Here is a 27,056-nt window from a genome sequence, read left to right as displayed (position 1 = left end):
GGCAAAAAACTAGTTTTGAGCTTTTGAAGATTTACATTCCCTTCCCTTCAAACTCCATAAAAAACATAGACTAGCAGGCTAGTCTGTTAATCAATCATGTCAGAAGGCAGGAACATAAGGGCGGAGGAGATGCGTAGGAGAACGGAGAACTTTATTTCTATACCGAATGGGTAGACCCTACTTTTTGCTATGTACAAATTTACAACTACAAATTATAAATAAATAAAAATAATCGAAAAATAACGTCACAAACTAAGAGTCTAAACCCATTCTTTGATAAAGTCTATGTTGTGCGTTATCGCAACATTTCTCATACTGTTTTGCCGTGACCGGGTGTCTAGAACATTGTTGTATTAGCTTAGCTAAGGCTAATTGGACGTACGATCGGCGCCGTGTAAATTTCACTTTTAAAGGATGCGGTAAGAAGAAGCGTTCGGTGACAAAACGTTCGTGAGCCATGCATAAATATCCCCAGGATCCTGCCTTCGTTCCGGCCACGCAACATGGTGGCGCTTTTCGGTTAGAAAGGATGACGAAACGTTGATGTTTTTGTTTATTATACTTTGAACGTCTTTGGTATTTTGTCTTTGTGGTCGTCGTTGTTGTTTTTAAAGTTGTCTTGTATGCTGATATCGTTGTTCTCGTTGTTAATGTCGGTCTGGGGCTCATCACGTCTGAAATTTTCCCTAAATATACGACAAGGATAATTCTATTCATGTTCACTGTCTGAAAGGATCCCAGAAACAAGGAATCAAAAGAATATTTGTATGAAAGATTTTTGAAAATAATTGTTAAAGAAAAAATCTTGACATTATGAATAACCTAGTATAGTAAAGTCAATTTTGTTAAACGTTTGAGAATGGCGGATTCAAAAATATTGTAGTAAATGATAATAAAAGAGTAAACAATAGTGCATACCTTGGTTTGATTGTGTCTGAAGACTCAAATCATCCGTGTTCAAAGCATTTTCGTCGCCAGCTTGTAAACCTTTTTGCAAATGAGTTAATGGCGATGTCCATGAGAATGACTGGATGGAGAATATCAACAAGAAGCACTGTTGCATCAAAATCATTGTTAACGAGTTTTATGTATAAATTTGTAGTTGAGAGTATCTTATTTTGGTCAATCGAGAGACAAGACGTATGTTTCTTTACATTAGTTTTGCATCAGCTATTGATAACTAAGTTCAAATGAAATCGCATAAAATAAAACTCAGATCACGCAATTAACAGAAAGTGTACCAGCACCAAGATCAAATGTGATAGGAAGTAAAAAGTAAGGCACTTTTTTCCTCATCCCGTCCCTTTATATGACATCCTTACAAAATGATGAAAAGAACAAAAAAACCTTTTGTTCCTCTCTGTTGACATATGATAGGGTTCTTAGGCTACGTCAAACTTTTCAATGGGATACTCGCGTCAAAATCATAACAAACCAAACATAATTCCGTGACAGATTGTCCATATTCCCGTCCCATTTAAGGCAGGCATAGTAATCAATTATTGTCAAGAACCTGCCAAGCATCATGCTTAAAATTTCACATAAAGTTTTTTTTTACATGGATATGGTTGTTTTCTATTTCATCGTGGGTTTACTTAACTGTTTTGGGAAAGTTAACCGAAAATATTCTTAAGCTAGGGTCCACATTCTACCTATGTATCTATCACACTAGCACTTTGTGAAAGCGAGCGTTGTTAGGGGATAATTGCAAATTTACATGTAAAATGCTCTAAAAACGACAATCAGTTGCATGATAATAGAGTTATATTGTGATTTGAGCTGGTTGGAAAGATTCTTTTCAGTGGAATACTCTATTACCATCAACATTTCGAATAGAACTTTTTCTAGGTCGCTTGAGTAATCCAAGGCTTTGGGATAGTCGCATACCTAAAATGGATTAATTTTAGAGGGGATTAAATTTGGTGATTTTTAACAAAGTTCGCTAAATTAAATCCCCCGCTAAATTTGATAAAAAAGAATATGCGAATAATCAAACCTTTTTAGTATATTTCATAGTAACTTTCATTCATTTTAGTGTCTTCAAACTCGCCAAATTAATCCACGCAAATAAATCCCCTTAACGTAATTTCAATGAAGGTTTTTTTTTTCGGAGAGGAGAGTGGCATTTCTCAGGTGAAAAATTTAGTAGTTTTTTATCAACTTTAGTTAAATATCTTGATTACGAGTTGAAAAAAGTGTATTATCAAATTTCTTGGGAAAATTTGATAGCTGATATAACATTTACCCAAACGCGCCAAGTACTTTAAATTTGGTGTTAAAAGCTTCATTGGATAGCAGCCAATAGATTTTATTACCATTGAAAAGATCAGGTGATTAGATGCTTGTAAAATAAGAGGTCAGGAAAGTTGAAAGCCAAAAAGACGTCACAATCCACTCTTTTAAATAGGTTTTTCAGATTTTGTTGGTCGAAAATTTCCACCGGTCAAAGGCTGAAACTTGACTAAAACCTAGAACAGCTTAAAAATAGTCTTAAGAATTTTTAGGAATCTTATGATCATCTAAATCTGACAATGCCAAAAAAGAGCAGTCGAATTTAAGGGTAATAAACCAGCCGAGGCTGGAAGGTCAGCCAATAGAGCTTAGCTAGATAGCTTTAATAAGTGGGTTAACAGATGTAAGAGATGCACTGAAACAGAGTAGACTAAATATGTTGAATACTGTAATGTACAAAATGTGAAACATTTGATAACAAGCCTGAGAGCTCCTTCACACCTTTGACACCTCCCCCCCCCCCACGAGAAACTCAAAGTATACTTCTCTTTAGCATTGTAGCACTGTTTTTATGTTTTTATGACATCAAACAATTAAGCTATAGTTCATTACTATAAAATAAAAGAGAAACATAGTGTAATTAAACTTTTTGTTAATTTCATTCCAGTCAGTTATGATACATTTTTTCTGTTCGATCATAGAGGTATAAAGAAAAACAGGAGTTGAATGTGTCGGTAATTGGTCGTTAAAGTCTTTTGATTTCTTTTATAAAATGTATCAAAAGAAATTTAGATAAAAATTCGTCCACGAAGCAAGTTTATGTTCCATTTCGCTATCCGTTCAATTTTGTTTTGAAAAGATATTTTCTCAAGCCAGAAAATGAAAAGTTCTTTATAAGCACACACGATTTCAGACTCAATCTGTAGACATAAGGTCGCTGGAGAATTTTGGAGGAAAGTATCAAGCAATAGAGTTCACCTTAAGGAAAACATTGATCGAAAAATCTTATCATTTGATGAAGGATTGCCAAGTTTACAGGCCTTTTTTTAGTCCAAATATTTTCTTACACTGATGTCAGAAACAATGAATCTCGTCTCATCTAATTTCTAAAGCTTAAATGAGCCAATAGGATTTCACCTATGGATAAAAGAGCTCATTAAAAATGCACGATATATGAGATTATGAGCATGCATACAATCGTAACTTTTTTAATCGTAGGGCGAGCTTGGTTACAATAGCATACTTCTCCTGTTTCTTTATACCTCCATGGTTCGATGTAGACATATCTGACCAAAGTGTTATACTAGAAATAAATAAGAAAATTGCCAAAACGTCAGAAACTGTACTTTTTGTTTTACTTGATAAAACTCCAATTTCACTTTAAACTAACAAGCTACAAACTTTAAGTCACAAAGCGCAAACTCCAGAAAAACACAATTTGCATCAAAAACTTTACAAAACGTAGTTCATATTTATAACATTTCAACAGGAACTGTATTTTGGTAGACTTGGTCAAATTACAGAAACCATTTATCAGTTGTCTGCAAGGGCAATGAGGTACGTAAAAACTGACTGCTATTCAGTCAAAGCCAAAATTGGCAAGGTCAGAAAAACATAATTTGCATCCAGTCTGCGTAAATAAATTTTGTAGTTTAGTCGCAAATGATAATCGAAAGCAAAACTTAAAATTCATAACTATGCGGGGAAGCTCATTTTTCCCCCGTTTTGCTTTAAACTCCCTTTGATTGGTCTATGAATTTGGGCGATCGCCTTACCGCCTTAGCGGAATAAACACACGACCATAATAAATAAATTCAACAAGGCAGCGAAGTAGCAATTAATTTCAACTGGGAGTCCTCTCTTCTGTGCCAAGCACTGGCAGTGTTTTTTAAACTTTAAAACAATGTTAAATGAAGACCAGATGGATCTGTTGTTGTGTAACTTGGCGATATAATTCATTAAATTCTAGAAACCATTTTTCATAACTTTCTGCAGTCCGCTTTCTGCAAGTCAGATAAGAGATATGTATAAACTGTTATCGCCATTCATTCCATTCCATTATTCGGTCAAAACGTGCGCCAAAGTTAGGAAAGGTTAGAAAAACACAATCTGCGTCCGGAACTGCATGAAAAATAGTTTGATCAATTTCAACAAGAACTGTATATATTAATATTAATATAATTGATCAAATTCCAAAGACCATTTGTCATAATTTTTCAAGTCCATAATAGGAGATGTGATGTCATCATTTGGTTCCCGTCATCTGACCGACCCTGATTTACGGTCAGCAGGTAGAGTTGGAGAGTCGGAAAGCTTTTCCGCTGCTTTGCTGGATCTCCACTGTCGACCTCTGCACGCTCTGTGTTTACAAGTTTTCAAATCGAAGTAGCGAGCCACATGCTAATGGAGAGTAAACCGAAAACCGTCTATCCACGGTTTCTCAATTTCTTAATTCAGATCAGTCCACACGACGGATTCCCTTTCAACAAGATGTAGCTGCTTCTTAAAAGAAAAATATTTTCAACCGAATGACCGAACGACCCCCACTTTTTTAAGTAGAAATGACGGGAACCAAACAATTTTTTGCGATTAGCCTTTTAGTCCAAAAAAGCACAATTGCATCCAGTCTTAACAAATTTAGACAGTAGCTGTACTTTTGTAAACTTTATCAAATTCCAATAACATTATAACACCATCAATCCCACCTAGAGGCAAACAAGAAAAATATGTTTTTATTGCAAAAACTAATAAAAAGCAGCAATAAAAAGTATCAGAAAATTCAACATAAACAAAAACTTGAGCAAACGGCTTTAAAGCTTCAAAAGATATAGAAAAAGAGTCCCCTTGATGAAAATCATGTGTTTGATTTGCCGAGTTAAAAAATAAATGAACAGAAATTGAAGCTTGCAACAGGTTTATACTGGAAATACTTTGGTACAACACTGACTTTTATCACATCTGACTATCGCTTGAGCCGCCATCTTGAAACACCACCATCTGTTAAAACAACGTACGCTAAAAGTACCCAAAAACTTAACCCGATCGGAAGAAAGTTGAGAAATCAAAGTCAGCAATTATGATCTGTAAAAACAACGTACGCTAAAAGTACCCAAAAAGTTAACCCGATCGGAAGAAAGTTTAGAAATCAAAGTGAGATCGGAAAATCGGATTTTTTTTTTGCCGTCTTATGGTGGAAGAAGAAGAAAATTTTACCTATTTGAATGCTCAGCTTAGGCTGACCAATGAAGAATGAAGCCGAATTTAGTAGGTACAAGTTTCTTAATTCTTAAAATAATTATATACAAGCTCGGGGAGATTATATTTATAAACTGTCTGCAGTAAAAATAAAATTTTGGTAATATTCTAAGCTATAATAATCTAATCTAGAGATAATAGGAGAAAAAGTAAAAATAATTATTCCTAGAAGTTGTGAAAAGAAAAGAAAGAAGAGGGCTACGTGGTTGACAAGAAAACAAGAAAAGTTGAGCTATGACCAACCTTATTTGGTAAACGAAGGGCTAGACAATAAATAGGCCTTTTTATCATTTTCTAAAATGGATGTATAACTAAACTGGGTCAAATTGTAGAGATTTGATTGATTTCACACAAGCAAAGTATAGGAAAGACTGAAAGGCTGTAAAAGACGTAACAAAATTTTTGAAAGATACACGCCTCCAAAGAATCTGAATCTAAACTCACTGTATCCAAAGAAACCCCGGGTTTCAGCTGATTGATGCTATCTTTTGATTTAGGTATGCGTGTGTTCATTGTTGCTGATACGGTATGATACGTGATCAGAAATTACCTGAAAAACATGAGACATGAGGCCGTTTGAAATATTATATATGAACTCTCACTCAAGTAGAATAAACATCAAGGTCAAATCGCGATAAAAAGTAACAAACATCATATAATCTACCGACAAGGTAGTAATTCTCCATTACCACTTCATATAATGTAACTTCGTTTCAATTCAGATATTGAAAATGATGGCGCGCTTCGATGAAGTCTTTTAGCGAAATTCGGCTGATTAATGAATGTCTGGGGACACAAATATTCCAATTTGAAGGCAATGAAAGTACTCTTAGTTGCCAAATAAACGGGGGGGGGGTGGAAATAAACGGGGTACCTAATTGCCGGGGGGGGTTGGAAATTGTACTTCTGAAACCCCAAAAATAAGGTAAATATAGGCTAAAATCAGGCTATTAAGAGCAAAATAAGGGGCCTTCTCTTGGACAGCTAAAATATTCTTAAGATTAATAAACGGGGGGGGGTCCTTATAAGGTCCGGGGGGGGGGGGTTTGGAAAAATTTCGAAAAATTACAAGCGACAAGCGGGGGGGCGGGGGGGGGGGCCGTTTATTTGGCACCTAAGAGTAGTAGTTTAGCAGATTTAACTACCGTAAGATTTCATGAAAATGTAGTGTTTTGATTATTTATTTCCAAAATAAATTACATAGATGGGGGACCTGTCGGGCCACAAAAAAGGAAATACGTGACCTACACTATATTTTGATAACGGTCATGTGCAAAAAGGATATATGATACTGGTAAGGTGTGGTGTGAAAGCTTAATTTTTCTCACGTTACAAAAAAGGGCCATTTGACAATATCAGTGTATATGTGAGGCAAATTGTAATGGTTTGATCTTTCCAAAAGCCTTTAATTGTTTAAAAGGTAGAAGACACAAACCTAACTGTAATTGTTGATAGGTGATAGGATTTTGGTAAAAGCCACGTCTGAAAACTCTTAAAAAGGGTAGATAGGGGCTAAAATCAAGCAATCCAGACCATTAAAAGGGTACTCTATTTTCTCTAACACTATTTGCATATGAGCGTAATTTCCTTTTTTAGTCAAAATGAATTAAAAGATCCAAAGAGGAAGTGTGAAGGAGTTAAGCGTAAAAAATAACGCAGATATAAATAGAAAGCTCCATAGGTCAATCATACTGCATCATACAAATCAAAATCCCTTCAAAAGTGTAAAAACTCAAAGTGTCAATGGACGAAAATAGATTACGTTCTAAATTTAACTGGCAATAAAAACAGATTTATGTGTATTTCACCCACCAACCGTGATCGAAAATCAACCTTAATCTTCTTTAGAGCCACTTCATGCAACGACAAGAAGGAAACTGGTGATTTAGGGGTTATGGGGCCATTCTTAAAAAATAGCTAATCCAAAAGACTTAAGGATTCATATTTTAAGGATCTCTCAAATATTTCAAAATATCCTTATTTCAATTATGCTAATATGTTTCGTCATATTTTTATTTTTTCGATTCAACCTGTAACAGATGAATTCAATAAACAGAAAGGGCCCCAGACGTGTGAAGTTAGTGATTTTTTAATCTTTGGCCAGTGAAACTTGACAGGAGGTCTTTAAATTTTGTGAAGTGCTTACAGCGTAAGTCTCTTTAGCGGTGACTATGGGATATGAAATATTTTACTTTAAAATGTTTTAAGTGGTGCTTAAAGTAATCCATCGAATAAAGGGAAACGACTATGCCAAAACACCTACGCTTCGCACCAGTTACAGAATAGAAACCTTAAGAGAAATTTCCGGCATGTTCAAGAAAAAAAATTCTCATGGTTATAGTAGGACGACAAGTTCTTTCCTCTAGCCAAGAACATCTATATGCCAACTATTAACCATACAAAAACCACAAAAATGCATGCAGTCAAGTTATACGCTTGGCAAGTGGCAGTAATTCTACTTTGCGACTTTTTTTAAACGTTTGAAGCAAAGATTTTCAAGCTCTATAAAAATTATATTTTTAACGACACTTTCGAATGTTTTGGAATCGAGGAAATCCGAGTTTGAATCAAAATACTTTACAGAAACGCTAGGCGTGGAAAGATCTTTGATAAAATCTTAAAAGACAAAGAAATTCATTGAAAAATCATTGAAACTTACAAGGCTTTAAAGGCTGTTTGTTGGCGTTACGATTTTCTTTCCCTTGAAACGCCTTAGACTGATCGAATTTGTTCTCTCGGTTTTCAATGTGGTTACGTTTTAGGCGAGTGTTTTCAGCACGCAGTTTCATAGCATCCTATGAAATAATGAAGATTAACAATTTAAGATTCAGTAAATTCTATAAGATAAGGGTCACATCTATAAAATTTGATGTAGACAGATGCTAAATAAATTAATGGACCATATAGTCTATGGGCGAGTTTCACTAAAGAACTCACGAAAAAAGGCATTGACTTGCATAGTATATTTTTTAGTTCGAGGATATAATGACGATAGCTTTCGTCATTTTTAAGACGAGGAAAATCAAGAAGGCAAGCTACAAGCATGATGCTTTGTGTCCGTGATGAAAAGGGGCTGTTCTAGACACCTATTGATCAATTACGTTTAATTCGAGGAGGTCCAAAATACCTGGGAGAACAAAACTGTCTGATGAGAGGGTTAAGAGTTTAAGTCTTACATTTTTAAGCGTCAAATTCTCTTCTTTCAACTTTCGTATGTGATGAATCTTTTGTTTATTGTTTTGGTGGCCAAGAATCTGAGCATATTTCTCTGATAACTTGTTCATCTGTTAAATAAATAGCAGAAAATTGATAAAGACACGTTAAGGGAAAAGATTTTTGCGAGTGGCCGAAAAAAAAATTTTCTGAGGCGGATGGCAGGAAAGATTGAATTTGGCGGGAACTTTATTTCTCTCCGCTAAAATTTCTTCCCTTAGGGTATGCAAAAGTTTAGCAATATGGTACTTAAGACCATCCCGAAAATTTATCGAAAGGACGTGCAAGGTATACTATTTGTCAAAACTATATTGACACTTATCATCAATCGCCTGCATTCAAATATATACTATACACAAATTAGGTGATTTAAGCGATGAGTCATCATAGGACCTTTTGGACACTTTAGAGAAAAAGTTTATATCAGAAAAATGTCAAACTAGGTGAAAAATGAATCTTTCTGAACCAGATCCATTGGCAAAGATACATTTAAAAGAACCAAAATCAAAAGCTTACCTCGTGCTGAGTAAATGCGTTTTCACTAAGCAATGCTTGCTTTTCAAATTCAAATTGCTCTAATTGTGACTGTGAAGGAAGGATAAAATATAAAAGTTTTATTAAGGTTGTCTTGTGAAGTCAACAACTTGCTTATATAGATTTCTGTTGACCCGATTGTACCACAGCTTTCAAAACTCTTACAAAAAAGGGTAACCTTCGGGGCTTTATGAATACCCCTCCCTCGTTTGCGAATTTTCCAATCCTTTTCAGCTTTATACCTTATTAGGATATCCCTTTTTGAATTATTAGACATATCCAGCCAACTTTAGAGTTCACAAAAGTCAAATTCCTCCTTCACTTAAATGATTAAATTCTGGCTTCCTCTGACTTCCCTATACTAAAGCACCTGAGAGTATGTCAATGAATTCGCCCATTAAGAATAGAGAAAACATCGAAAAATAAAGTACTCTACCATGAAAGGACCAACTCTTGTCTCCAGTTCCTCGTATTTCATTTTCCAACTATTGAAAGAGAAGATTGTGGGTTATTGTTTATTTGAGATTCTGTAGATAAAATATCATCTACTACACCAAAATAACTCGTCAGTTGCAGTGATAATGAGAAAGGATCGACGAATATTCTGAATTTACTAGAAGTACTATCCTGTATAGAACCTTTAGAGCGTGCCCATGCTGTAGCTTTGCGAGAAGAATGTATGTATGTAAAAGTTTATTTCAAGTTGATGAACAAGTAGCAACAAAGGCTAATAAAAGTCAACGCTACTTTACAATTTCTAAGGTGATCACCAAAAGCCGACACCGTCAAGATAGGTCCGACAGTTTTTGCACGGGTATGATGTAGGCCTCCACTGCTTAATCTTTCCCTTAAAAATACTAAGATCAACTATGTCTCTATACTTGCCCGTAATTAATTCCCACATTTTTAGCCCTAAAAATGAAAGTGACCCTAAACCTTGAAAAACAGAGTTTATTTCTCTTGATCTGAAGTAAGGCTTACTTTAATATTATCATGTAAAAGAGAGAAGAAGAATGCAAGCTTTGGTTCAACAATTAAAGAGTGGATCTTGTGATTGGTAAAGCTTTCTTTCATCGGAATCCTCTTTTTTTTGAAAGAGGAAAAACGAAATAACAAACCTCTCAAGTTCTTTTTGCATCTCTTCAAATTGTGGTTGTGAAATACCACTGCAAAAATAAACAAAAGGAGAGAGAGCAGTAAATAACTTGTTATATTTTTCAAGGGTAGGATAGAGTTTTAGGTACTGTAACGCATTTGGGAGACTTTTATTATGAGCTGTATATACGTCACAATTTTACGATAGTTTCTATCATTAAGTAAACAAAAACAACTTTGGGAAAAATAAAGCTTCGTTCTTCGAATACCTAAGCTTTTAAAACGGAAGATTTCAATATTAAAAAAAAACCCTTTCTTTCACCTTTCTTTAGTATCTTTTAAATCTTTAAGTTCTTGAGCTGATTGGTCAAGTTCACTAATGAAAGAAAATGAGTCAGATACAAAGAAGAAATGCATTGACAACGATCACGAGATAAAGGGTCTTTATTGAGCAACTACCATCAAAGAACTAGAGATCTAGCATCCATCGAGATCGTAGTAATGATCGGGAAGAAAACAAGTTGATAAAGAGAAATTTACCTGTTCAAGCGTTCGATTTCTTCTTGAAAAGCCTGTTTCAAGGTTTTGGACCTTTCTGTCTCTTTCTTTAAATCCATCTCTGATCTAAAGAGTACAGGAGGGAGGTTGGTTATAAATCGATTTCTGTTTCTATTATATTCTACTTGGTTGAGTTGCAGCTGGCTTTAAAGCCCACTTTCATACTATAGACGCTTTAAATGAGCACCCCGTCAGCACCTTGGAGTGACTACCAAACCCCCCTCACATGAACCACGGTTCATTCACTTGTCAAGTGAAACGCTGTGATTGTGAATCAAACCTCAGTTGGGATGGCTGTGCAGCAATCAAGGTCAATGACCACAATACCACAGTGGCTTCTGTCTTCAACAAACTTTATTCAAAAGTAAAAAAACTTAATTTTTTTCAAACTTACCTTTCATATTCAGTTCGAAGTTTCTCAAGGTCATTTGTCATGTTCGATTTCGCACTGTGATAGAAACAAAACTTGTCAAGACATTAACATTTTCTACGGGCCTTTCTATATATTCTATTGTAAGAAAACTTATTATCGTAATAATCTTCACAATTCTTACTCGGATGCATTGAGGAATACAATTGATTTAATAAATACAAAAGAAAATTTCACCTTTCCAACGTTACGATTTGACTTTGATATTCTTTTTGATTTTGTTCATGTTGTTGATGCATTGACTGGATATCCCTTTTTGTACTGAAAAAAATTGCAGGTTAAAGAGAGATGAGAGAAAAGGGGCCATCCACATAGTACGTACGCAATGAAGGGGGGGGGACTAGCAAAAGCGTACGTCTATTTTTGGATGACCCCAAAGGTGATATTTTGATTTAAAATCTTCAATTTGCGCATTCAACCAAGTATGATGTTCACAGTGAATTTCTTAAGTTGATAGACTGATTGAAGCTTTGAGCATTCCATTTTCTAAACTGTCTCTGCTACTGCAGTGAAAATTATAAAGCCCTCACCAATCTAAATTTTCTCTGAGAACCTTTTTGTCTTCAGTAAGTGTATTTAATTTGAGGTTGATTTCTTCCAATTCTTCTGTTAACCTGCAAGAAAGAAAATAGATATTGAATCCATATCTCATGAGGCGGTAAGCTATGGTTTTCGCAAGATTTAATTTAAATTCGCGAATCACATTGTGGAAAAATTTCGAGTAGATTTAATCTCCCAAATTAGTAATTTCACGCGATTTCGCGAGTTCTGTTTTCGAGAAAAAGGCGAAAATTCTCAAATACGCGAAATTAGATCTCGCGAAAATTAATTTGATTAACATATCAAGTAAGGATTCTTTATCATCTTAGCTATAACATGCATTCTAACTGCACAAAAAGAAATTTAAAAATACAAAAAATTTAAGTTATGAGATGAAGATTGAAACAAACCTTAGACATTCATTAATTTTATCTTCCGTTTGTTGTTGAGAACACTTCAGCAAGGATTGTGATCGATTGAATTCTTCAGAGAGTCTAGTGAATTTGAATTTATTGGAAAGTTAGTAAAAAGTAATTTATACATCTAATGGAATGCCACAGCCAAATAAGCGTCGTAAAAATTGTTATCATAATTGTTACACTAAGTACGAATCGAAAGCTTGCAATAAATACAAAAAATATTCTGAACGGACAATGAGCAAAACAATTTGAGTTTACTCACGCTAAGCTTTTATCTTTTTCTTCATTTAGAAGGTTCGTCGCCTGGTCAAGATTTCCGGTAAGCTCATCAACCTATGTTGGCAAAGAAAGAAAAATGATTGAATTTAGCTAATCCAAAAATACCAGTAACGGTGTCTCACTGGCGGTACGTCAAGGATTTACGGAATGTTAAATCTTCCTGAAGGAGATTCACCAGATGATTTCTAGAAACCTTAGTAGCAGAGTCCGTTATTATAATAAGCTGTCAAACAAAAAATAAACTTTCTAATTTTATACCTTTCCTTGTAAATTTTCTATTTTTTGCATCAAGTCTGATTCCTTCTCCTTTAAAAATGAAGTAGAAAAATTAGATTTCTGATATTTCTCACACAGGGTTTTGCTTTGATTTTGATAGGCTAACGAACTCTTGATTCTAGGCCGACGAGTTCTTAGCAATCCCGGTGTATCCATTAGTGTGAAAACGTAGGCAACAAATTAGAAGTGTAATTGACTAGACGCCATGAATTTTCAAATGATGCAGCCTGCGGTGAATTGTAATTTCTTTTTCGTGCTTTGGACCGTCGAACAGTCATGGACAGTCTTTCTTTAATGGATGAACATATGTCAAGTGATATAGAAGATTGTACCTTTGACTTAGTATCCATTTCAATTAATTGGTTTTGACAATATTCGTAGTCGTGCTTTAGATTATTGTAAACATCATGCATGACTTCCAAATCATGTTTACTAAAAATTGTATACAATAGTAGGTCATTTGATCGAAAATCTTTAAGAAGGAAAGGTAGGTGCTCAGTTATAAACCGATAAGAAGCTCACAGACAAAAAGAGATGTTTCATTAAATTTTTGAACTTTTCTTCTAGTAAGGGATCCAAGTAACAACAGCAAAAATTACATAGTTGAGCCTGACACTTACCTGTTTTCATTTGCCTGCTTGATTTTTTCTACCAGAGAATTGGAACGTTGAAGTTTCATTTTGTAATCACTTTGAACATTTCCTGTTAAACAAAAGGTTAAATAATATTCTCAGATATAAACCAATAGTCAAGCGTACTTTTCACTGGGCTCTTTAGTGAGCAATTTGCCACAGGCAAATAGAATCAGATCTAAAGAAAATAACCAGGTCCAAATAATTACCTTTATAAGAAATAAGTCTGCAATATTTCATCCAAATTAGACCATTTTTAATGTCTACAGATTGCCAAAAGTATTTCAGACATTAACACAGACCAAGAGACATTCTTAGATTTCAGCTAGACTGAAGTCGAATCTTTGCCTATAAGAAGAGCTTGAATTGAAATAATACGATGCTTCCAATCTCTAGTCAACCAGAAAATAACATTTGGTACTCACCTAATGTTTCCTCCAGATTTTCGTATTTTTGACTCAAGTCACGCAGGTTATCTGTCATCATGCTTTCAACGCTTAAAAATAGAAAAATGAACATAAAATAAAGGACAAAAAACAACCATAGAAACAACTTGGATTTAAGAGCTGATAAAGCTAAATTCGCAAAAGTCAAAAAAAAGTTATTTACCTTTCGAGTTGTATTCGAAAATCAACATTGATATCTTGAGATGCTTGCAGTTTACCATTCAATGCCGTCTTTTCATTTTCATGAGTTGATTTTAGCTCTTCTAATTTCCTGTAAAAATATGAAAATCAGTGTTCAAAAGAATGCACGTTTATTATCATGAAAAGTACAAAATGCAAAGTCATTTGAGTCAATCCGGCTCCAAATCATTATATATTCAAGTTAATAAAAATGTTTAATTTAAAATAACAAATTACGTCACCTGGCTGATTGCTCGATTTCTGCATCAAGATCTTTTATGGCCTTGGTTTTTTCCACTTCCAGCATCTATAAAAATAATTTATGATTTACAATTACAAATATATCAAATTTTTATATTGATTTGTAAGAAGTATCCGACAAGACCCTGTTGGCTTGTCAGGAGACAAATATTGAGCAACTGTATTCACTTGATCGCACTATTATACTAATTTATAAAGAAGTTGCTAATGCCATAATAGTGTGGTCGTGTTACAAAAATACAGGCTGTTTGTAGGAAAAAATATGATCTAGCTGAAACTTTCTCCAGACCTTCTCTATAGGATGCTTATATCTCAGGAAAAATTCCCCTAAAATCCCACTGGTGGAACATCCCTTTTTTGGGACATTTCTATTTTCCCCAGGCAAAAACCTAAGGGCGAAATTTTTTGAAAATTTCAAACTTATTTCCAGACAATATCATGTATACCATTCGAAAGCTCTCGAAAATCTATATAGAAGACTTTTAAACGGTTATAGCTGATTTCCTTACCTAACTCGAGATATTTCATGCGCAAGTTCCACTTTTCGCCACATTTTGGTCTAAATTTACTATAAATAGCATCTTCTGCGTGAATTATCTTGAGTTAGGTAATGAAATCGGCTATACTCGTTTAAAAGTCTTCTATATAGTTTTTCGAGAGCTTTTGAATGGTATACTTGATAATGTCTGAAAATGAGTTTGAAATTTTCAAAAAATTTCGCCCTTAGGGTTTTGCCTGGGGAAAAAAGAAATGTCCCAAAAAAGGGATGTTCCACCAGTGGGATTTTAGGGGAATTTTTCCTGAGGCATAACCATCGTATAGAGAAGGTCTGGAGAAAGTTTCAGCTAGATCTTATTGCTTTCCCGTAAATTATGCTAAACGACCCCACTATATTGTAACACTTGCTATTTTAAAAGAGATATGATGTTGCAAACACAATATGAATGACGCTGCTGGAAAGGAACACAAAGACAGTTTTTTGAAAATAACCTTTCTTGATTCTTCAACAGCTTGCTGGCTTTGCAAAAGCACAGCATTTTCGTTCCGCATTCCTCCAAGAAGTTCTACAAAGAAAACGAAAATCAGTGAAAAAGAGTTCATTATTTAATTAGCAGTCTTATAAAGTAGTACCTTGTGATAATAAAAAGTTAATCTACTAGCTTCTCACCATGTAGTTTTTCATTGGATTTCTCTAAGTCATCAGAATGATCTTGTGTACCTTTCAACTGTATTTCTAAAATGATTGAAAAACAAAGTAAACAAAACGAACATAGAATTTTAAAGAAAACAAAAAAAAAGACATACGAGTTCTCCCTTTTGTATGTTACTAAGTGTCGATTATGATTGGAGGAACTAAATCCACCTCATTCCCAATATCCTTTGAAAGTTTCTAAAAGATTCCTTTTTATAGATATATTGAGCCCTGAACCCTGAGAATTTCTCCATTGAATGGTAAAGTGGTGCATTCTTTCCCAAGCAAAAAAAGTGGACCCTTAAAAATTGCACAGCACTGTGAATGTTAAATACTTCCAGCTCAGCATTTGTATGAAGATAATGCAGACTGCGTAACTTATAATCGAATAAAGAGGCGCTTCAAATCCTACAGCAGATTCGACTCTAGTCTTCAGTGGCTCCAAAGTGTGCCGATTTAACGAAATAATAAAATTACCAAGTGATTTGATTTTCTCAAGTAGTGCATTCACTTTAGACTGTTGAAACTCAACATCAACTTCAAGTGATTTTCGGACGGGATCAGAAACATCTTTCTTGATTGAAGTTGGTTTCTTGCTTGTAGGTGGCTTCTTCTTTTTCACCGAAGACACAACTATTATTAACAAGCAGAAAAAGTTATTGAAAAATTAAACATCAGGCTGCATCATTTTAGGCACACATCTCCACACACACTTAAAATGTCTTTGGAGTGCGATCAATCACACCCCATTAGTTTCATTACTAAAAGTTGCATAGTGCAACTATGCCTAAATTACTAAAATCAAGGTACTCGTGTGATTGACCACACACCTGGAATTTTCAAATAATGCAGCCTGCATATCCAAAATGGCTGGGAATTTTCTGGAAAGTAAAAATTAATTTCAATCATTAGGTAGCGTGATTTCACAAAACATGTTCTCATACTCTTTCACAACAATACAGAGTGAATCAGCTCAAGATTTGAGATAAACAAACTGAATAACCAACAACAAACAAAAGAATTGGCAAGCAAAAAAATTGACAAGAACTGACAAAAAAAGACTTACACATTGGATTGAAAGATTTGTTGTTTAATGAGTGATTAGATAAAATCGAAGCATCAGTCACATCCTCTTTCTTGGCAGGTGTATCTGGAATTTTATCTGAAATATTTTTAAATGTAAAGAATCATATTACAGGTTTTGCTATAAGAACAAGTAAATTTTGGCTCACACCCGACAATTATAACCAGGTTGTCAGCAAAGATTCTCATAGATAAAAATTTATCAATAAAACAATGAAATTATTTAAATTTCCTTTGTTGCTCCTAAAACAATCTGTCTGTTCTTTGTTGTTGGCTAAACATCAGGGGTTTCTTTACTAAAGATTACCAGCAAAGAAGAAGTGAGGTTTCTGGGCTATGGACTGGTATCCTGACCCCCCTCTAACCAGTATCAGGTAGAAGAACTACTTAAAATCGTTTGAGGATTCACAAATTTGTCCCTAAATTTTTATTAAAAGGTGGAAAATTCAGAAATTTTTAGACTTATTCAGAAGAGAAAATTGGTCTCAACTGATATCGTAGAGACGTTAGAAAGTCACTTTCTCTCTAACCAAAATGTTGAATTAGACCCTGATTTTGGAGCTTAAATTCTTTACCAAGTAGGGACAGTAATCATTTTTCCAATTTATTATGCATTTTGGATTATGTAAAGCTTAAAATTTAATCAATTTCCAGATGCATTGTGCGATTCCTATTTTGATGCTTGACCAAGTTCGTTCTAATTTTTCTCCAAAGCTAAATACAGTTGTAATAAAAAATTAAAAAAATTCACAAAATGTGGCAAAACCAAATGAATTCAAGTCAACCCTTGAACTTTAGAATAATTTCCTTAATTCTTTTCTCAATAAAGTATGTACACTTTCTTAAAAATTTGTACTTACCAAGCCATCTTGCAGACTTTTCAAAACCAGCCAATTTGACAGATTTTTGGTCAGGTACTGAATAAAGACCCACTGGAGGTGCACAAGATCCTGAAAATAGGAAAAAAATCTGTACGTAGCCTGTATGTTTTTTTGTGTGTCACTACTTTCATTTTCAAAATATTTTGTTCTTTTATAAAATATGACTTTGAGTTGCAGCTTGCTACATAAATGTATTCTAGAGTCTGGCTAATACTTCATTCAGTCTTTCTTTGAAAGGTCCATCTAAATTTTGAATTTTTGACCTCATTTTTATGAGTTACATGGAGAAAGTGGAAATGGAAAAGATTCATTTTTTATTGCTTTAATTAAATGGGGGATTTGGAAAAATTTCTATGTTTAGTTTTTTGCACAAACCCCTGTAACTTTGTTAAGATATTGGCTTGAAATCAAAAACGAAACCACTGCTGAAAACAAAAGAAAAGTATAAATTGGCCCCGCAATTCAAATCTTGTAATCTTGATACAGCTTGATATAAGAGTTTAAGTCTATACTGACTAAATGTTTTTCTTTTCCTCTTTCTGACCCAATCTTGCTCCAGATCCATGCATGTCAATTCAATCTGATTCAATGCGAAAAAAGGTTAAAATTAAAATTGATGAAAAACACTTGAGGACACGCAAAATGAAAGATTTTACCATATTAGGTAACAATTTTATGACCGAGGACCATAGAAAGATAAGTGAGGCATTCTTCATACGAAGACACAAGCCAACAATAAATATACAAAGACTTTCAAAACAGATTGTATTATTCAATTAATTAGTACTTAATGACCAATTTGACCTGTAGAAAACTCTCAAGAACTTTCTTCTTTTAACTATTTCATTGTTAATTTATTGTATTGATTTTTACACAAATTTTATTATCGATTACGTAAGCAATTATCTCTTCTTTTTATGCACTCAATTTTTTTAAACAGTTTGTGAACATTTTAACTTAGAGAATTTCATTTCAATTTTTATTGATGATGGTGATCGGAAGACACCGAAACGTCTAAAAATATATGTTTTAAATTTTATCCAAATAAAATGAAAACGCTTCTGTGCGCGAACTTCACGTTGAAAATATTCAGGAGGATCAATCAATTTAATACCATCAACTGCTCTAACTTGGGACTATCTGACAAAACATGGGACGGCAATTCGACAACCATTTCACCGAACTTCCAAAGTCATTCGATTTAAATCAATGAACAGCGTTTTAAAAATTACACGATCTCTCTTTCGCACCAAGCTTCGCTTTTAAATCGAAATATGAAAAAAATCTGTAGTGGAACACACGCGAGTGTCTGGAACAAAGAAGAACAAATTAGTGGCAAAACGATGGAGCGTTTGACGTCACTCACTAGCGTGGCAAGTTACACACTCGTTATTTGTTAATCCCATCAGGTGATAGGCAGTTAGACGACGGGCGTTCTTTAATTCTCTAATCGGCGTCCGGTCATTTTGAATGAAAACAAAAAATAAAAGGGGCGCGCTATCAGTGAAAGTTACCGTGACATGTTATGACAGAAAGTATAATTGATAAACTTGGGTGGAGTTATCAAAACAAATTTGTTGTTAAGGAGATTTAACAGTAAGTGAAAATACAGGCCAGATATTCAACAGTCCCATGTTTCAACCAATCGTCCCAAGTTAGAGCAGTTGACGGCCAGGCTGGAATTAGTGAACAGCAGGCCGAATATATTCGGCGTGAGGGAGTAATTACTTTTGGCGTAAGAAGTGGGTATAAAGTAAGATATTGGTGTAAGTCAAAGCTTTTCAAGACAAGAGGAGCACCGCTATTCTAACGCCTGATTTCATTACGCCAGGTTAGGGAGAGCAAGGAAGATGCGTTTAAACAGTTAATATTCTCTTCGCCATGTGAATACCTTTTTTTACTTGTGGGATTGATGGTAACTTTTCATCTTTCCTACGCGAGATTGAAGCATTTGGGTAAACGAGACAAAAACTTGAAAAAAGCTGGTGTTTTGAAGCGCTTCCGTAGGATCGAAATATCACTCTTTGTGACGCACTGATAAAGCGCTTTTAATTCATTAATTCCTAATCCCATTATTTCCTAAAATATGGCTCATGGTCATGATTCATTTAACTTTATACATTTCTTTCTTAGAAGTACCAGCAATTCAAGCTCTTCTATTGGTGTGCACCTCACTTTTATCAAATAACAATTGGACGTGGACTTTCATAGAGTGCAGAGGGGTTGAAGCCCCCCCTGAAGGTTCAGCCCCCCTGAAGGTTCAGCCCCCCCTGAAGGTTCAGCCCCCCCCTGAGATTTAGCCCCCACCAAAATTCGAAATAGACAGCCCTACCAAAATACAAAAAAAAATTAATTTATGCTTAAAAATCTGAACTCTTCAGAATTTAAAAACTAGAACTATCAAAAAGCTTATTAAAAAGCTAGCAAAATAAACTAGAAAAATAAAAGTTAAAGAATAATAGAACTAACCTATCAGAACTTATAAAGAACAACAAGAAAATAATTTAATGAGATAAAAGTCTTGAACTATATCTAAGGAGGTAGCAGGTTCGATTCCAGCCATCTTAATAGGATTTAGCTCATTGGCTAGAGCACTTTAGTTAAATTCAAGGCTGCATTTCATCGTTTTGAAAAAGAAAGAAAAACAGAAGAAGGAGAAGAAAGGAATAATTAAAAAATTAGTCAAAAGCTATCCTTACTAGATTAGGACGTATAAAAAACTTTTTCAATGATCACAAGTCAGACTATCAAGATGCATTTTCACTTGTAGTTGTAAAAATTAAAACAAATTTTAAGAAGTCAATGAATACAAGGACACTTGTATAGCGAAGCTGGACTGAGTACAACGGCTATTTCTCTTTTTCTTTTTAACACATGTCTGTCGGAGTGAATCCGCAAACCCTGGTCAGCGGTTGAGAATATTGTTTTCAAATTAATTGAAATAATTAGTTGTTGCAAAGTTTATTAGTTTTCATAAGGGACTTTTTCGCAAGATTTTATATTTGACTTTATCTTGAATAAAGATTTTTAAAATAAAATATAAGTTTGATCAATTTATAAGCCAAAAACCTGGAAAAAAGGGTCCTTCGAAAAAGTTAAATTGGAAATTACGTAGGTTATTTCAAGGTGTAACAAATATTTTAAACAACTCTTAGAAGGTTGAAGTTGAAAATGACGAAGAAAAAACGAGTAAAAAATAGCCTAAACTCGCCTAAACTTTCACCAAAGTTACCCAAATCTTATAATGGCTATAGCAAGATGTCGAACAAGGAACGGACTACATCATACTACAGCTGCTAAAAGCAAAATCTAAACATCATTCACGAGAAAGAGAATTTTCTCTTTTTTAATGATTTGATTGTATAAAGCAGCCAATTCGATTGACTTCCAAATTTGCCATACTCACCAACTTTGCCAAATCTACAATTTCAATGTCAAAAGATCACAGCTTCATGGCAAATTTGTACATCGCTAGGCCGCCATTATGATTTCTGTTTTGTGATGCTTAGTCAGCAGTTTTCTGTCGGCGATTTTTTAACCAATCAAATTGCCGATCGGCATTGTTTTGCTTTAGCATTGGAAGGTCTTCTATTTTTCAAAATCTTTGGCAAAAGTGGCAAAATTGGAGCGAAAAGAACACAGGTCTCGTGGGAACAGTGTTTTGTATGGAGACGTATGGAGGTAAGTTCCAAAAATGCCAAGAATGCCAGATTCATCACATCTTTTTTATTTGGCATTTATGACACTCAAATTTTGCCACATTTGCCAAATTTTTGTCAATCGAATGCAAAATAATTGGCAATCAGGGCAAAAATGGCATATTTTGAAGTCAATCAAATTGGCTGAAGGTGTGATAAAACTTATAATGATAAAGTAATTGTTCGATTGTTGTTTTCTTGTTATTGCAATCATGTCAAAGGAATTTCATAAAATATCTTTAGCAACAAACTTTCTGTGCAAAATCCATCTGTCTGACGATGGTTTTTCATTGTTAAGTACTTTTATTAAAAATTATTTCTGATTGGTTGAAAAAACATGAGGAACGACCTCTTATTGGTCAAAGAAAGACAATATCTATTATCACGACGACACACATGGTTCAAAGAAAATAAATTTGTGCTCAGTCCAGCTACGCTATACAAGTGTCCTTGATGAATATCAACGTTTTACAAATATTCCAAACAATGCAAGGTCTTTATTTTGCATGTCCACACAAGAGAAAGAGATACCAAATGTATAATGTCTTCTTTTGAAATTCTAATCAACAAACGTCAATAGTACGACTTCATTATTACACAAACAAAATACCAAAATGTACAAAGAAATATTTCTTACTTCTTGGAAAAAATTGTTAGGTTAGCCCCCAGTCAACAGACCTAAACAAATAGCCCCCCCCCCTGAGTAAGTAGCCCCCCCCCCCTGATCTAAGGGAAAAAGAGCCCCCAGCCAGAACTTTAGGTTCTAGCCCCCCCCCCCTAAGAGCCAGGGGAGTTGCATTGTATGACTTTGCATTGTTTCCACACTTCCACACTGGGTTGACGATAAAATTGATGAGTAAGGGGACCCGTCCATATTCATTTGAAAACGCATAACGTTAAATTGACGTTATCCTCTGAACCCCCAACCCACACAGATAACGTCAAGCGATGTATACCAAAAGTTGTCGCCATTTTTTCATCAAAGTTTTCCTGTCGCAAAGTCCGTACTTGGTTGTACCCTTGCGTGTATGTGTTCTTTTAACTAATGACCTTTATTTAAAAAGAAACAAGAAGCCGGAGCGGCGTGAAGGTCCAGCTGACGTGGCAATAACCGAATGTCGTTCGTACCGGGTTCTTTAAGTGACGCAAAAAATTTCCTTCCCATCCTCCACTCTGAGCTTCTATTCTTTGACACTTTCTTTGTATTGCTAAGTTTTTAAAGTTTTTGATGCATTTCCCGAAATTTCGAAGCTTTTGCCTGCATTAAGGAGTTCAAAGTTCCTTATAAACATGGTATTTACTCCAAACTCTACCCGGGAGCTAAAACCCTAACCAGAGGTTTTAACTGCCATCCCCAACCCTAGCCCTAACCCTACCTGACCCTACCTGAAACAACCCTTTAATCTTACCGAGAAATTTGACTACTACCAATTCAATCCAAAACATAGGTCAAACATCGCGCGGGTCGGCAGGGCAAAAATTCCAGATCGGCGGTTGGTTTTGTTAATTTATTGCGCGCACAGGCCCCGACAAAGACAAAATCTTTTCGATCATTTGCTTTTTAAAGGTCCATTCTGCTGCGCGCTGGACCAATTAAATGCTCCACTTGGCGCTAGGTCCTTGCTGTGCTTTATGCATACCACCTTCTTTGCCCACTTGTGCGATGTGGTTTGTTCGATCGTGCAAACAATGAAAATATGATATCATAGCGAGAACCAATGGGATTATGCGAGCAAATTTTCATAACTCATACACAAATATATTTCAGTTAGGGAAACCATCCAGGATCCTGCCATTCTATAAGCCAGTAAAAACTAAATGACACTTGTAAAGTTAAGTTTCTTATCATTTTCCATTGTTAAGGCCATCTAAAATGATGGAAAGAGTTGAGGAAAGACAAAGATGCCTGTTGCTTCGAGGGCGGTAACGCCAAAACGCCCAATATGATATTCCAACAGAAGGCGAGTTAGTTGCCGTGCGAGTTACGTCATCCACTCCACCGCAGCGCACAACGAAGCGGTGTTTCAACGAATATCATTAATTATAAGAATATCTTATGTGCTTACCTTCAGTAAACTTTGAGTGCTTCATTGAAAATGAAGAAGGTAAGAGGATAAAAATGCGCTGGATAATTTTCATTGTAACAGTTTGGTCAATCATCGCTGTGGAAGTTTGAAAAAGTTTTTCCGACACAAAAAATAATTTCAGCCAATTAAAAGCACAGTGTGCTTATACTTACTATGTTTGCTACATTGTCTAGGCTAAAAAAGTGCAAAAAGACACAAATTTTTAATGAGTGATGTTATGATTTTTTTGATTGCGTCCGCGTACAGAAACTCGCCAAATGTTCCTAACTGTATTTTCAACAGCTTAAAAAGTATAGTGTGGTTATTATTATATATTCACGATTTTCACAAAAAGGTATAACTTTCATTTCTTATAACGTCAAACCTAACTTTTGAAAACCCTCCCACCCCATCAAGGACCCTGCCGACGCACCGGACTTAACAAACACCGGACACGCGAAAGTCCGGTGTAAAATGAGAATTTGTTTTACCGTCGGACAATTTCTACACCGGACTTTAAAGAAGTCGGATGTCTGGTGTCGGAGAAGAATATTTTTCCCACCGGACTATCAAAACGACCCACGGCATGGCCCGAACATGTTCGGGCCTGTTTGGACCATGCTCGGGCCACAAAAAAGTATTATTGAATCGGCCCGAACATTTTGTTCAGACCATGTTCGGGCCATGTCTTTAAAGGAACATCATAGGAATAGTAGAATTTAATTTTATTTACCTTTCCTGGTTTATCATCATCCCATTGTTAAATATTTTCATTAGACAAATTCAAAGTTCCAAATACCAGTTTGATAGACCTTTTCGCCTTTGCGTCCGCCATATTGAATTGTATGCAAAAATTATGGTTGCCGAATTGCCGTGGTGAAATTCCCTTAGAAAGTATGCAAAACATATGCAAAAAGAAAGTATTAAATAAAAACTTACATGCATAATTGGCATTATATTAAAGTGTAATCTTGTAGAAGAAAGATTAAATTTGCTTCTTTTGAAAACTAAAAACAATTATATTCACTCATCTCTTAGAACAAGCACTTCAAAAAACCATAACATTAGACATAAACTCAAACTGAAAAATCACCCGCGAAGGTAAAAAACAATCCTTATTCGGCTGACGGCAAATTATTCTCCTGGGAATAGAGCCGCCAAATGATCAAATCAAAACATTGATGAAGTGTGACGTCATAATTACTGCTTTCAGTTTGCGTGTTTTGAAAGTTTGATGTGTGTACTCCGTCTTCGTGGAATTTTTTAATGGCATGAAAACAGAATATGCAATGTCTTTAAGAACAAATTCCTAAAAGGCTTTTGTTGTTCTGTAAATATTTCCTTTTGGATTAAGAAATTCCATCTTTTATTGTTCTAATGATTATAATATTTATTTATAAGATGCTTTGTTGTCTTTTTAATCTTTGTGTAAACTTGCATATGTTTTGCATACTTTCTAAGGGAATTTCACCACGGCAATTCGGCAACCATAATTTTTGCATACAATTCAATATGGCGGACGCAAAGGCGAAAAGGTCTATTCACAAAGTTGTATAACAGTACAAAAAACGATCCAGAAAAATTCTGCTTCTAGACCACGAGAAAAAGGGAAAGGGATAAAGAATAAAATGAAGACCATATTATGTAAGATTCAAATCATTCTTTTTAATAATTTTCCTAACTTAATTGGAAAATACCGTGAGAGGTCCTAAAGCCGACAGCCCAGCCTAATTCCGACCCCCCAAATAACTGTTATGAAAAAAAATTCTATGTTTACAAACATTCCCTCTCCAAGTTGAACGATAAACTATTGCTAGAAATTTCGAAACAAAACATCTAACAAGATAGCTGTAATGTCAAGATGTCAATTAATGTAATTAAAAAGTGCGAGTTGTAAAAATAATTACCTTTTATTCTGGATCAGTTGCTCATGTTTAAAACGATAACAGTTTTGTAATAAAAGTGACTTGTGCGGGAAAAATACGAAACAACTTGGACTGGTTTCCATCAAGAAACAAAGAGACTAAATTGTGAAAATGGCGAGAAGTTGAAAAAAGGGCGGATGCGGTAGCACTAATTTTAATAACAAACATCGAATCAATGAGGCAGCAACTATCAACGCCCTCTTTACCACCTATAAGTCCGGATGTTTATTTACAGAAGGCCCGCAATTGGATAGCTCTTCATTTAAGTGTACTCTTTGATGACATATATTATCTTTACTAGAATAGGAGCAAGGTGTCATGTAAATACATAATAATTGTAATATACGTCGTCTATTTGTATTCTTATCATGTAACATATAATATAATGTAATATACGTCGTCTATATGTATCCTTACACAAAGTCCTAGCCCTGCAATCAAGCCAAGTGCCAGTGTAAAGTAATAGAAACCAGGCTTGATTACGTAACGTTTCAAAATGAGCACGCTCGTACACAGACCTCTTTTATATTTTCGTGTGCTTTGGAAAATCAAAACATCTCGTTACTTTTTATGATGATGTTACTACTGTTGTCATTTATGACGTTGTGCATATTGCAATAAAAAAATATGTTTTGTTATAAGAAGCAATTATTGTTATTTGGTTCAATTGGTTCAGTATATCAAATCTGTCAGTTTAGTTGACACTTTGGTATCTTCGTTGCGTCACAGCGAAAGGTTTGTTTTTATTTTAGTTTGTATCTTTGAAAGACCCCATGGGCTTTAGGCTGGGCTGTCGGCTTTAGGACCTCTCACGGTAGATGATTAACTTTTATATTTGAACAATATATATTTGAATAAAGATGAAGATTTTTAAATTTGTTTGCTAAAATAAGGAATTTAAAATATAAATATTGGGTCCTGAAATTACACGCGCGATCGTAGCAAGTTTTCGAAAATCTGGCCCGAACATGGTCTGAAACTACGCGGGCCCGTGCGGGCCATTTAAAAAAAAAGTATTAATCAAGAGGCCCGAACATGTTCGGGCCATGCCGTGGGTCGTCTATCAAAACACCGGTACAGTGTTTCTTAATTTTTTGTTTTTTAATAAATGTCCGGCGTCCAAAATTCCCTGTATGCAACACCGGACTGACACCGGACCTATTGCTTCCGGTGTAAGGACGAAAGGATACTTTTTGCCACCGGACAAATACACCGGACAGTCCGGTGCATCGGCAGGGTCCTCCCCATCATAAACGCCAATTTGACGTTTTGCGTTGTCAAATGAATATGGACAGCTCCCCTAAGAAACGATATTACTCTTATCTAAAAAACAAAACCTTTGATCCTACCTCTAAGAAGGCTGTTGGAATTAAATAATGGATTTTGACACTAGACCAACTTACGATAATGAGCATCAAATGTCAAAAAATTTACTGGCAGGTCACATTATATTTATTTTTTAATATTATAAAAAGGAAAGGTCGAAATACTGTTAACCTCATGACTGACCTACTAGAAGCTTAGTCAAGAAAATATCTCTTACCTTCATCAACAAAGCGCTTGGATTTCGAAAACATGATCAAATGTTTAGAGGTGGATGACAGATGAGATGGTAAAAATCTTCCACGTTTTGCTGGCTGATGGCTGGCTTTGGCTGAAGACAAAACCGAGATTTTTAAGCGCCAAAATTTCAAAGTTATTTTGGAGTATTACTTTTAAATAAGTAGAGCATTTTCCAAAACGATTTGAGAAAAAATAACTTTAAATAGCAGTTTTACTACAGAAAAGTAATTTTAATCAAAATTCAAAAAAAAAGATATAAAAGTAAGATCAAACACTGTTTATATTATGAAACAAATTG

The 27,056-nt window shown here is 34.9% G+C and overlaps 1 protein-coding gene and 1 long non-coding RNA gene across 2 annotated transcripts; both read right to left on the bottom strand.

The window, feature by feature from the left end:
- Positions 1-134: 134 nt before the first annotated feature.
- Positions 135-1,293, bottom strand: LOC136807138 (uncharacterized). The gene is made up of 2 exons (XR_010846648.1): positions 919-1,293; positions 135-686 (listed from the first exon to the last, which is right to left on the bottom strand). It is a non-coding gene; the product is annotated as an uncharacterized lncRNA (long non-coding RNA).
- A 4,199-nt stretch (positions 1,294-5,492) lies between these two features.
- On the bottom strand, positions 5,493-26,879 carry LOC136807027 (hyaluronan-mediated motility receptor-like). The gene is made up of 25 exons (XM_067063600.1): positions 26,739-26,879; positions 17,486-17,575; positions 16,609-16,704; positions 16,020-16,175; positions 15,519-15,584; positions 15,341-15,414; positions 14,332-14,396; positions 14,073-14,180; positions 13,889-13,959; positions 13,452-13,533; positions 13,164-13,263; positions 12,814-12,861; positions 12,539-12,609; positions 12,268-12,351; positions 11,848-11,931; positions 11,495-11,578; positions 11,282-11,335; positions 10,870-10,953; positions 10,652-10,705; positions 10,353-10,400; positions 9,671-9,719; positions 9,217-9,285; positions 8,664-8,771; positions 8,147-8,282; positions 5,493-6,037 (listed from the first exon to the last, which is right to left on the bottom strand). Exons 1-25 carry the CDS (start codon positions 26,770-26,772, stop codon positions 6,027-6,029), a joined length of 1,926 nt encoding a protein of 641 aa, XP_066919701.1. The 5' UTR covers positions 26,773-26,879; the 3' UTR covers positions 5,493-6,026.
- Positions 26,880-27,056: the final 177 nt, after the last annotated feature.

The sequence above is a fragment of the Clytia hemisphaerica genome, unplaced genomic scaffold (assembly GCF_902728285.1).
Source record: "Clytia hemisphaerica strain Z4C2 unplaced genomic scaffold, Clytia hemisphaerica genome assembly, whole genome shotgun sequence".
Taxonomy (NCBI): Eukaryota; Metazoa; Cnidaria; class Hydrozoa; order Leptothecata; family Clytiidae; genus Clytia; species Clytia hemisphaerica.
This window is presented reverse-complemented; position numbering and strand designations above follow the sequence as displayed.